General features: G+C 45.2%; 1 protein-coding gene across 1 annotated transcript in view; it reads right to left on the bottom strand.

The window, feature by feature from the left end:
* Nucleotides 1-5,380: 5,380 nt before the first annotated feature.
* Nucleotides 5,381-12,323, bottom strand: part of WBP4 (WW domain binding protein 4) — a 24,192-nt gene continuing 17,249 nt past the window's right edge. The window contains exons 10-12 of the mRNA XM_015427860.1: nucleotides 10,978-11,144; nucleotides 8,719-8,924; nucleotides 5,381-6,563 (exon numbers count right to left, since the gene is read on the bottom strand). Of these exons, the coding sequence (XP_015283346.1) occupies nucleotides 6,356-6,563; nucleotides 8,719-8,924; nucleotides 10,978-11,144 (581 nt within the window). The 3' untranslated portion in view covers nucleotides 5,381-6,355. The remainder of the gene's footprint in view (nucleotides 6,564-8,718; nucleotides 8,925-10,977; nucleotides 11,145-12,323) is intronic.

The raw sequence follows: 12,323 nt of genomic DNA, 5'->3' as shown, positions 1-12,323 counted from the left end.
TCCGACCTCGGTTTACTTTTGTTTTTAACCGCATGTCCGAGTCAGCGTCACTAGTTCCTTGCGGACACTCGGCAGAGGGACCATGGGGACGGAGAAGCGCCTCGATTCCCCAGGATTGTGCTGGCGAAGAGGCCACCTCTCAAAAGGCCCTTGGTCTTTCCCCAGGCCCCTGGGGGGGGGGGTTTGCGATGCATCGCCCCCCCTCCTTTCTGCCTGTGTGCAGCTTCACCTCCAGGAGGTCCGGGAGGTGCGACTGCTTAGCACGCCGCCATAGACCTGAAGTCTATTAGTACATCTTCTGATGCACTATTTTTGGTGTTCTCCAAGACCCAAATATTTTTGTCACCCAAATCTGAAAAAATAATAATTTATTCCACTAATACAGTTTTATGAACGGAGGTCAAAATGAAGGACCAGACAAGCGGTCTTTTCTTTTGGTCCACTTACCTGCTAGGAGTTTTGGGTTGGGCTGTGGGAGACCCAAGTTCAAATTTCTCCTGAACTACAAAATCCTCTGGAGGCTCACCCTGATGCATGTTCCCTGGGAACTTGATCCCATCGATCACTTCATGACAAACCTGCTGAGCTCTGCAGGCGAGGTGGCTTCCCTCAGAGCCTCAGGATTAAAAACGGCCAAAATGAAGAAGGGCACCCAGGGGTGCTAGAAATGGATTCTAATAATAAAATGTTCTTGAATAGACATCAAGCCTCTCCCCGCTGACAGAAATCACAACCAACTTGCTTTCTGGCTAACCTTGTTTCACCGCTTTACCTTATTTTTGTACTCAATGGATGTGGTTTTTTTACTTCCATTAGGTGTGTTCAAAAGAAACAGTTTACTATTTTTATAGCAATTCTATTTTGAAAAATTAGAAACTCAAAATATTACTTACAGTGCTTTGTGGGTACCTCTATGAGGAGACAGCTGTCTTGGGAGTATATTCAGAGTGTTGTGAAGCAGTATCTACAACAAACCTTTCTGTTAATGTTTAAATTCTGAACAGTTCTAACTTAAACCTATTTGTTACTCATGAATAAACCTGGAAAAAATGTTATTCCCTAGAAACTGTTCTAACACAAGTTTTCTTCCAGCCTGCTCTGCCCACTGTCCAAAGGGAGCTAACCTATAGGGGGGGTGGGGGGGAGCGACCACTGCCTCAGGTGTCTCTTTGTACGCAAAGGCTGGTTTGCTAGAGATCTGCCCTAAAACGGGGTGGGGTTTTGGGGGGCTTTTTCTGTGGCAATGGTATTGTTCTCCCCTCCCCCGAAAAAAACCCCAAAAGGGAAAGACATGTGATAGGTGCCTGGTTTATTATCATACAAAGCCCCTATGTGTTTTGCTGTGCAGACTTTGTCGCAGGATCTATAACCATATAATTTTGCATTCAATACAAATAATAGAAGGACCTCAAAATAAAAAAATAATAATTACAAACTATTAACATTAGCATTAATTAAAAAGACAGGATCAAAATTAAGTACAAAACAGGATGTATATTAGGCAAAATAGTTTACTTATTGTTATGGTCATTTGACCAAACATATCATCAGTTTTACCAGGCCAAATACAAAATAAGATGAATAAACTGTATAGTGAACGTGAAGTAAGATAATAAAAATATGTGAAGCAAATACTGATCAGAGGATTCGCCCATTGCTGGAAGTGTCCACAGTGATTAAATTCTTCTACTAGTGGAGAATGATGCAGCGTTCATCCCCTCCCCCCGTCCCTCATTATTCTAATGCAGAGGTCCCCCAACATGGCGCCCACGGGTTCCATGGCCCCCCCACTGAAACCTTTCCAGGCCCCCAGCAAGTGCTTTTAGAAAATGGGTAAGTCTGGATGGAGGCGTCTTGCCCAACAAGGCTTCTGATTGGCTGTGCAGATCTTTAAAAAGTTGCAGCAGCCACCACAGCAGAAGGACCTTCACTGTAAGGTTGCTAACCTCCAGGTGGGGCCTGGAGATCTCCCAGAATTACAGCTGATCTTCAGACTACAGAGACCAGTTCCCCAGGAGAAAATGGCCGCTTCGGAGAATTAACTCTATGGCATTCTACCTCCTTCCCTCCCTAAACCCTCCCCAGGTTTCATCCCCAAATTTCCAGGGATTTCCCAAGTTGGAGTTGGCAACCCTGTTATCTGAATAGTTCACTTTTAGGTCCCATAATGCACAGAACATCCTCTTTGCATGTTGGATCGGACGTATCTCACTGGGGCAGTTAATTTGGGGTCGATCTGTCTAGTGCATAGGGAGGACACCTGCTAGCAGTAAGCACTCTAAAAACGTGGGGGAGGACACCTGCTAGCAGTAAGGCAAGGCGGCGTGCATAGGGGCGATGGCGGGCATGGGAGGGGGGAAGATGAGAAAGGTCTGGTTGGGGCAGGGGAGGAGGAGGTCAGGGGCTGAAGCAGAACCAGCTCCTCTTGTAGGATCGGAACAAGAGGGTGGGGTGCTAAACTTGGGACTATGGAACTCTAGATGGAGTCATTATTGGCCACTTCCGCGTTGTCATTTTGGTCACTTGTCCCTATTGCTTTGGGGTCCCTCCCTCCCTTCTACATGTGCTTATTGTCTGCAAGTTCCTAACGGTGTGTCCAATGCTTGGATATGACTAGAGTCTGGGAATCTTAGAACTGAGGCTAGGGTATGTATGAAGGATGGCCCCAGAGCAAACTGATTTATGCAGCGGCCAAATCACTCGCTCACAACTTTAATGCCAGTAGCTCACACAGTAGAAGTTTTGCTCACAAGACTCCACAGCTTAGAGGGAGCATTGTTCACTATCATATCCATAGAATTGGCTTCTCACCTCAGCTACTCTTATCCTATGGATTTGAACAAGCCAAAGGGCTAATTAAACAAAGAGTTGAGGATACTGAGCGACAATCTGACATCTCGAAGGCTTCCAAACTCGGGGTGTTGTTAAATATCAAAAGCACCACTGAGCTGGCAATATATTTGACTCCAGTGGAGGGAAAGAATTCTAGAAGGGCATTTGCCCTAGTTAGATGTTCTGCCCTTCCATCTGCAGTTATTAAAGGCAGGTACAATAAAAAACCCTACTCTGAACGGCTATGCCTGTGCCTTTTAAGCAAGGTTGAATCGGTAGAGCATATGGTCTTCAGCTGTCCATTTTACAGGGAGGCTCGTCTTAAAATTATTACCCTATTAGTTGATAGGATACCTGGGCACATTAACACAAACAAAGCAAGGCTTCACTGGCTCCTATCAGATAAGAATGCAGAGATTACACATTCACTTGCTGAGTTTTGTGCATTAATTCTTAGATTGCGGGAATTGCATTTTAATAGTTTTTAAATTCAGATTTCTATTTTCGTATATTATGACTGTTTTTCCCTTCTCCCTCAGATGCTTGTAATAATAAATAATAAAAAACATGTGCTTATTGAATCCTGGAGGACTCACCCAGGCCAGTCTGACAAAGGCCTGTGTCCATGAAATGTACTCAGGCTGAGCATAGTTGTGGCGCGGCTCGAAGCTCTGCTGAAGAACTTGACTGAGTTACATTGGGGAGTAGAGGCTACATGAGAATGACAACAGCTAGTTATTGTTCCAGCAGCCAGGGGTCTTGATTATAGCCAGAAAGGATTGGGAAGCTTGATCCATTAATTCCGTGGAGCATTCAGGCAGGTGCTGCTCCTTGTTTGGGAACAGCCAGGAATGTCCTGCCATTCTCAAAGGGCTGCTTTTGCTATCAAGCTGGATGTTTTATATAGGTTCCACTGGCATCCAGAAGCAGGATTACATGCAGGCCTTTTTTTTCTGGAAAAAGAGGTTACGGAACTCTCACGAGGGAAATGAAGGAGAAACACATGGGATTCTTTGAGACAATGTTATTTTCAAGCGCTACGGACTTACCTCAACTTTAAAGCAGTTTTCAAACTTTAGTTCTTTTTTTGGGTCTTGCTTTTGGTGCCTAATGCTGAATGCTGAATGATGACCTTGAAGCAACCATGTTTTAACATACTTTGCTGGATCAAAGACTGTTAAGGGAGGTCCAACAATTTTTATAAACAATAAAGATGCTAAGGTTTTGACTGACAAGGAAGACCTTTCTTGAGCGACAATCAAGTTCATCTGGGAAAATCCCCTTTCACACTCACTGGAAGAAATAGTGAGGGGGGGCTTGGAGAGCGCATTTAAAGTTGCTTTCTTTCCACCTCTCTCTCCCATCTACTTGCTTTCTTTCTTTCTTTCCTCCCTCCCTTCTTTTGCTTTGTTTTTCTCTCTCCCTCCCCCCATCTATTTGCTTTCTTTCCACCTTTCTCCCTTCCTTCCCTCCTCTCTCTCCCTTCTATTTACTCTCTCTCTCTCTTTCCACCTCTTTCTCAGACAAATATCATTAGCAAATAAATATCATTATCAATATCTGGTTTTATCCCTTTTGTTTTTATTTTTGGCTGTCTCATTTAATGCTAATAAAAAACAAATTTGCATATTTTTCAATAAAAACGTGTGTAATATTTGTTCATGTCTCGCAGCTCTCAAACATCTGACATTTATTCTATGTGGCTCTTACACTAAGCAGGTTTGGCCACCCCGATCTAAACAGACAAGATGCACTACCCAGCTCTGCGGAGCGTTCAGTCCCTTTCTTATTTACATTATTTATAGTCCGCCTGTCTCACTTGGTCTCAAGACAGGCTACACAAAGCGAGTCAATATAATCAACTCTCCTTTAACCCCCCCCCCCCACAGAATTCCCACTCAGCCAGAGGCTTGGCCCTCTCTTTCTCTCCTCTTATGAACTCTTCATAGACACACCTTCTTCTGAACACAACAATTTCACTGTTCTTATGCTTGAGTGCCTTTTTAATTCTTTTACGCTTGTACAATAAATTCTAAGCCTTACTTTGGTGAAGATCTGGTTGCTTTGTGGTAGCCTATTAGAGGCACTTGGAGCTTGCCTGCCCACTATCCAGGTAAAGATTCCTAAATCACATCCTCTGCTCCTCCTTAGACAGTTTTCCAAGCTAGTCAGCTGTGGAAGCGGGAAGAGGTTTTCCCCACCACTGAGCTTAATTCCCCCAAATTGGCTGCCGTTCTGGATAAATGTCCTGAACCCAAGTTAGAGAGCCCACATTTGTCTAAGAATACTTGTGAAAGGGAACATGTGCGGCAATAGGCGCACCTTTTACATTCCCACTTTTCTGTTGCATCTTGCCAGTTTCGTGCAGGAGTTGGTCTCCTTTAACTTTCACTCCTACACTATGGACCCAGTGAATAGAAGAGGCTGGACACGTCTAGGCGGGGGAAACTGGGCTTGGGACTACCAAAGACAGTGAGTCACAAGGAGCTTTTCCAGAGCTCTTTTCCTCCCCCATGATCAGCAGAAGAACAAGAAATGATGCAGAATATGGAAACGTTTACTTCATTTGCGAAATTATATAGGTACAGTATTCAAGTCATCACTTCTGCAGACAAGCACCAAGTACACACAGGCCACAACTCAATTCTCTCACTGCGTAGATGAGAAAGGTAAGGCTGCCAGCCGCCTGGGGCTTGACACCTGAGAGCCACACCAAACCTAAAAGCAAAGGAAGGAAGGAGCCCACACAGACGTCTCCTCCTCGTCTCCCAAAGGGGAAAAAATGATCAATGACCCACCCAAGGAATGTGGGAGGGAGGATGCCAAGGAAAGGTTTGACTGCCTTGTTCCCCATCATGTGAAAGACTGATATTCCACTATATACAAATCTGCTCCGGGCACTATATTGTGATCTGTACACAGAATACTGCTTTCTATCAAGACAAATGAGAATTTCTTTTAGAGCTAATTGCTGGATCAGGTTTCACAATTCTCTAAAATGAATAAAAATGGTTTCGTTACATATTCATGGTTTGAATCAAAGGCTGATGCTTCGTGGGCTTCCATTAATTTTCCTAAGAGAAATGCTATCATACAGTAGAGGCCTATCTGGAATGCAACTGCCCGCCAGGTCTGAATTTGTTCCCTCGAGCTCAGTGATGCCTTCCCACTTGGGGGTGCACAGGACAATCGCTGAAGTTGTTGCATTCCCATTTCTCTTAGAAAACAATGCAGCAGCAAGCTGATTGTAAGCAACCAAACAAAAAACAACAGCAGAAAACAGGAGTTCATATGATAAGGGATGTAAAAAAATATGTATGTATTTACACAGCTGCTTAAATGAAAAAAAATTCTTTCTAGCAAATAAAAACAGTGTCACCAAAAATGGGGCTTATTTGTACACAGGACACGTTTGAAGACAGAAAGTCTGAATTTCTAACCATCTTCTGTAAAGAAACTTAAAAAAAAAAATCTCCTCTCCTTGCATCTCCTGAAAGAGCATCCAGAGAGTGTGGTCAAACTATCAGTGATCGTCCAGCCTTTGTCGTATGTTTCTAGCTTTTCCATTTTCGAATTTCCGCTTTTTGAAAACCGATACCCCTGTTGTTGTGTCGCTGAGGGAAGTGACAGTTTTTTCCTTAAATATAATTTTGGCATCCTCTGGCGCTTCCAGAACTGGGGCTGGTGGGACATCATTCTCTGTACTGGGAAGCTCCAAGTCGACTTTTTCACTGAGAGAGAAAAGTTGAGAAAAAAAAGAAGTTTAACAGCAAGTGTCATAAAATACTAAGATTCGAGTCCAGCAGCACCTTAGAGACCCACAAGACTTTTGAGGTGTGAACGTTCGAGAGTCAGAGCTCCCTTCATCAGGTACAAGTAGGAACTGGAGGTCCCTGAGTACTTAGATTCGAGTCATGTGGGAAGGATGTTGCCGAGAAGGAACTCAGGATGCAAAGAGACCAGGCACATTGTAATCAGCTAGATCCGAGAAGAGGGGGAAATGCTGTGGGGATAGGGGGGCAGAAAATTGGCATCTGTAGTGAGGTAAGACTCCTATGTCCCTATTCAGTCTGGGGGGCGGGGCATTGTTCTGAACTTGTGAATGACCTCAAATTCAGCAATCTCACGTTATAATCTCCCCTTGAAGTTTCTTTGTTTGAGGAATGCGGCTCTTAGGTCAGCAATGGAATGACCTGGAAGATTAAAATGTTCTCCCCCACTGGTTTTTGAATGTTGTGGTTTTCAGTGTCAGATTTATGTCCATTAATTTTTTTGTGACTGGACTGACCTGTTTGTCAGATGTAGAGAGAGAAGGGCCCTGCTGACATTTGATGGCATATATAACACTGGAAGATAAGCAAGTGAATGAACCTGAGACGGTCTGGCTGGTGTGGTTAGGCCTGCTGACTGTGTCGTCAGAGTGTTCCACGTCTGACGAAAGAGGCTGCGGCTCTCGAAAGCTCATCCCCTGAACATCTCATTGGTCTCTCAGGTGCTCCTGGACTCGAATTTGGCTGTTCTACTGCAGACCAACACGGCTGCCCTCTGGAACTACACAATACTAAAACCACTTAATGACTAGTTGGCAACCAATAAGGTGCTTCTGGCAGAAAAGTTGCCAACTTTTAGTAAAAGAAGCAATCTGAAAGAATAAAGCTCTGCTAATGACAAAACCATATAGAAGTGATGAAATAACAATCTGGAAACAAGAGACAAGAAACATGTGGAAAGATGCTGCACAGATTGTCAATGTCAGAAATTCCTAGAGAACTTTTTAACAAGAGAAAAACAATATTTTTGGCAACGGCCACCATGTGGCGTCTCCAAAGTACAACAGGCATGTTTTAGGAAGTCTGAAGCCAAAATGCTCATCAAAGCCCCCACCCCACCCCTTCTGAATCCCCCTTCCTTCACTGCATCTCCTAATCGTGCTGCCTTAATTATCCTGCATCCTCCCAGCATCAAAAAGAAATTAACAGCATCTTGGTATGAAGTACTTCTATGTACACGGGGTCTGTGTAAATAGTTTTTCTTAGCCTCTATCATGGGATCTCAGGAAGAAACCAGAATGCATTAAAAAAAGAAGAAGAAATAATGGCTTATGTTCTGACAAGGTTAACTATGAAGTTATGTTTAAAGAAGAATCATAGCAGAGCACATTAATCCTGCTAAAGAGGACAAGCAGAAGATAATCTGTTAATTTAAAATTTAGCATTAATAACACTCCATACATGATGCCATCTCACTCAAACTGCAGCACGTGCAGCCAATACTATCAACAATACCGTCCCGTCATCTTCAGAGGCCCTGCTTCAGTTGCCCCTGCCCTTGGAAACTAGACGGAAATGGCCATCTCGGTCATGGCACCAACACCCTGGAACTCCCTCCCCAGGGAGATTCACCTGTCTTCCTCTATTGGCGTCTTTCACCAGCAGGTGAAGATTTCGTGGCTCCTCTGGCACACCCCCAATAGCTGTTTCTGGCCCTCCTTTCAGTGATGTCCGTTTATGTGTTTTTGACTGAATTATTTTGTTCTTTTAACTGTGTTTTTAATTGCTCAAATGTTTTTTATATCGGCTGCCTTGTGAATCCTGATAGGGTTGGTGGAAAGGTGGCATACAAATGTTTCTAGTACTAATAACCTGGAGGAGAGGCAGGCTTGCAAGCCCTTTTCACTTCACTTTTCCAGAGGAACTGGCTGGCCACTGAGTGAGACAGGATGCCGGACTAGGGGGTCCACTGGTCTGATCCAGCAGGGCTCTTCTGAGTTTCTTACCACCACCCTAAAGCAGTTTCCTAACATTTTAGTCAAGTAAAAGAACTGTTTGCTCCAGTGTAAAAAGTCTAACCACAGCCTTCTTAGTTCTAATTCCGAATCCGACTTACGAGGAGTCTTCCTTTGGGGTGACTTCCTCCCACTCGCCGTAGGGCTTGGCTGCGGCTGAGGCTGCCTGGGACGTTTTCGGTGGGGCTGGCGCTCTGCCCTCTGGCCTGGTGCTTTCTGACTTCACTTCCTGCCATTCTCCGTAAGGGCTGATCTTTTTCGGCCTGTGAGGCTTTTCCTCGCCTTCTCCATCGCTTTCTGTTTTCCGCTAAAAGGTAAGAGGGGAAAAGAAGGCGATGCCTTTGCTTAGCAGGGCTCCACTGCCACCCCACTCCCTCTTCAACAGAACAAGGGTCAACAACTTAAAAATAAAAAGTGTGGGGATCATTCTTCAACCAACAAGAGCTTGCTTAATTCAGACACCCAAAGCATTATACACCTAGACAGAATGGGAATAAGAAAATGAATACATGTCAAAACCGCTGCCTTGAGTTCAACACCACTGCTCAACCAGCTCAAAAACTGCAGCTTTACTTTGAACTTTGCTGGTAGAATGTGACTGATTCTGGACACAGCAGCTGCAAGCCAAAGAAAGTTGAGCATTTCTCCAGGGGCCTTGGATTTCACCAGCACTGAAGAATGTGCCACTTCCTCTGGATTGGCTTACATGTGCCCAACTCAGCATGGGATTAAGGCTTTGCTTTTCTTTCTTGGCTTATAATACAATAACATTATTTTGCCTTTCAACTGAACTCTTTAGCTTGGAGAAACGATGACTGAGAGGTTAACAAAAGTATGCACAGGACTGAGAAGGCAGAGAAAGAAGAACTTTTCTCCCCTTTTTGCAATACAAGAACTTGTGGCCACTCAATGAAATTAATGAGCAGTAGGCTTAGAATAGATAACAGAAGTACTTCTTCACCCGTAGAGGAATTAACATGTGGGATTCACTGCTGCAGGAAGTGGTGGTGCTTCAAAAGGGGACTGGAGAAACATCTGGAGCAGAGGTCTATCAGTGGCTACTAGCCACAAGGGATAGATGGAGCACTCTGTCTGGGGCAGTGATGCTCTGTATTCTTGGTGCTTGGGGGGGCAACAGTGGGAGGGCTTCTGGAGCTTTGGCCCCTCTGGTGGACCTCCTGATGGCAACTTGGTTTCGGCCACTGCATGACGCAGCGTGTTGGACTGGATGGGCCACTGGCCTGATCCAACATGGCTTCCCTTATGTTCTTAGCTGATTTGCAAGGCACTCACAGATACTAGGCATGTCATCAGCTTCCACAAAATCAGGCTAAGAGGCAACCGTAAAAGAGACATCGGCTGCAGCGTACAACAGATCTGTGATTAAAAGCCAAGAATAATCACACCCTGACCTGGCACCTAAAGGTCAACAAAGTCAGCTTCAGGGACTTCAGACGCAACCCACCTAACTAGACAATGGCCTCATTTGCAGATACTGACTGGCAGGCTTGTTTGAGAGAATGCAGCCCTTTGGATGCCCAGGGCCCAGGCTATCTAGGGCTTGGAAGCACTCTGAAGCGTGCCCAGATACACACCTGGATCCAGCACAGGGTTTTAATACTGGCAGCAGGATGAGGTCCGACCAGGAAGTCCTGGTGTGCCTTCTACCTGCTGTATTTTGAACCAGCCGAGGTTTCCAAGTAGACTCCAGAGACGTTACCATGCCCAGGGTCCGTGCATTCATCCACATCAGTATCTATATATGCGGGAGGACAGCTGGACTCGAGCCCAGGAGTACCTTAGAGGCCAACCAGATTTCCGGGGTAGGAGCTTTAGAGGGAGTCAGAGCTCTCTTGGCCAGATACGTCTGGCAAGGGAGCCTTGTGGTTCACAAAAGCTCACCCCCCCCCCCAGTCTTGTTGGTCTCCAAGGTGCTCCTGGACTTGAGCCCAGCTGTTCAGCTGCAGACCAATGCCGGTGGAGGCAGTGCTTATCCACATTAAAACATCTGTATCCCTGGAATGCTGTTCCACCTACCCATTCCTTAATATTTCGTTCTTAACTGGGCAAAGTGTTCACGTATTTCCTATTTAAGAGTTAAATTTCTTTCCAGCAAGGTCACCTGAGGCAGGGCATCCGCATTACTTTGAAACATGACCACGTGTGGCTAACCTAAGTAGCCGAGGTCTGTTAAGGTATTAAGTGGTCGTCAAATTCACCAAGTGCTTGGAAAACAGAGCAAAAGTTATTTGGGTTTTCAAGTCCCGAATGTCTAGATTCTGTGTACTCTCTGAACTCAGCTCATTCACACAGCTTGACTGCTTTAGTCGAGGGGGAAGAGGAGGAAGAGGACGACTTACCCGGACGTTCTGCTGGGGCTCCTGCAGCGCCACCTGCCTGCCCTCCTTTCCAGCCGCTGACTTGGCTCCCTTTGAATCTGCTTCCGGGCCCTCTCCAGAATGGCTTTCCTCTTGACAGCTTCCATTTGAAGAAGACACAAAACCATCAGGCTTCTCCCAGGTTGATACTGGACAATACAGACAACACCTGTTATTGGTATTTGGCCTGTTCGTCAGCCATGTCTGAATCTGAGGTGCTTGTAAACGTGTATGACTACCAGAAGCAGCCCAATGTCTAAACAGATCTATGGAAATTATACATGGTTAAGAACATAAGAACATAAGAGATGCCAATGTTGGATCAGGCCAAAGGCCCATCCAGTCCAAAAAGTTGTCATTTTAACAGGGTGGCCCAGTGCCCAATTCAATCTATTTGGTCCCACTATCAAACTCTTATCCCTCTGAAACCCTCCCGTGTCCTCTCATGATGGTGAAGGACCAGCCAGTCCAACGGCACGGGAACCGTACAGAAAGCTCTCAGCTGACTGTGGAAAAGGTCACTTGGATTTGTGACAAGGCAAGCCCGCTCCTAACCTTAAAACGGTTTTTGAGTTCTGGTCCTATCTTCTGAGCTATGTTGGCAAACTGCCGCCAACCAAGCATCGCCAAGTCAACGTCAAATCTTTCAAACCTGCTAATGACAGACTGGCAAAACAGGTTACGTCAGGCAAGTGTAATGAAGCTGTTTCACACCAAATAACCATGTACTGTTTTTTATCTGGCAACTAGTTTTATTTCTTGTTTCAATTAGCGCTATTGCAAATTAGATCAGAGGGGAAGGCCCTCCCAACTGTCCCATCCATCAAGAAGTTTATTTGGGGGGTACACAAGAGAAAGTCTTTTCAGTGGCAGCCCCCCCCGCGCAAGTTACGGAACACCCTCCCCAGAGAGGTGCACCTGGACCCCTCCCTTTCGATCTTCAGGAGGCAGTTGAAGACAGTTTTAGGACTGCATTCTGTACTGCTAGGAAAAGGGGAAGACCCAATATGAGATGGATCGACTCAATCAGTTTGCAAGATCGGAGCAAGGCTGTTAACAATACAATAAGACAACTTAAAAACTGATAAATCACCAGGCCCGGATGGCATACATCCGAGAGTTCTTTAGTAGGCACATTGATGAACAAAACCTATTGAGTAAGACTCAGCATGGGTTCTGTACGGGAAGATCTTGTCTCACTAACCTGTTAGTGTTTTTTGAGGGGGTGAGCAAACATGTGGACAAGGGGGACCCAATAGATGTTGTTTACCTTGACTTAGAAAAAGCTTTTGATAAAGTTCCTCATCAAAGGCTCCTAAGTAAGCTCA

Source organism: Gekko japonicus, unplaced genomic scaffold (genome assembly GCF_001447785.1).
Source record: "Gekko japonicus isolate JY-2015 unplaced genomic scaffold, Gekko_japonicus_V1.1 scaffold694, whole genome shotgun sequence".
NCBI classification, from domain to species: domain Eukaryota; kingdom Metazoa; phylum Chordata; class Lepidosauria; order Squamata; family Gekkonidae; genus Gekko; species Gekko japonicus.
The sequence above is the reverse complement of the archived record's forward strand: the minus strand, read 5'-3'. Positions and strand labels throughout refer to the sequence as shown.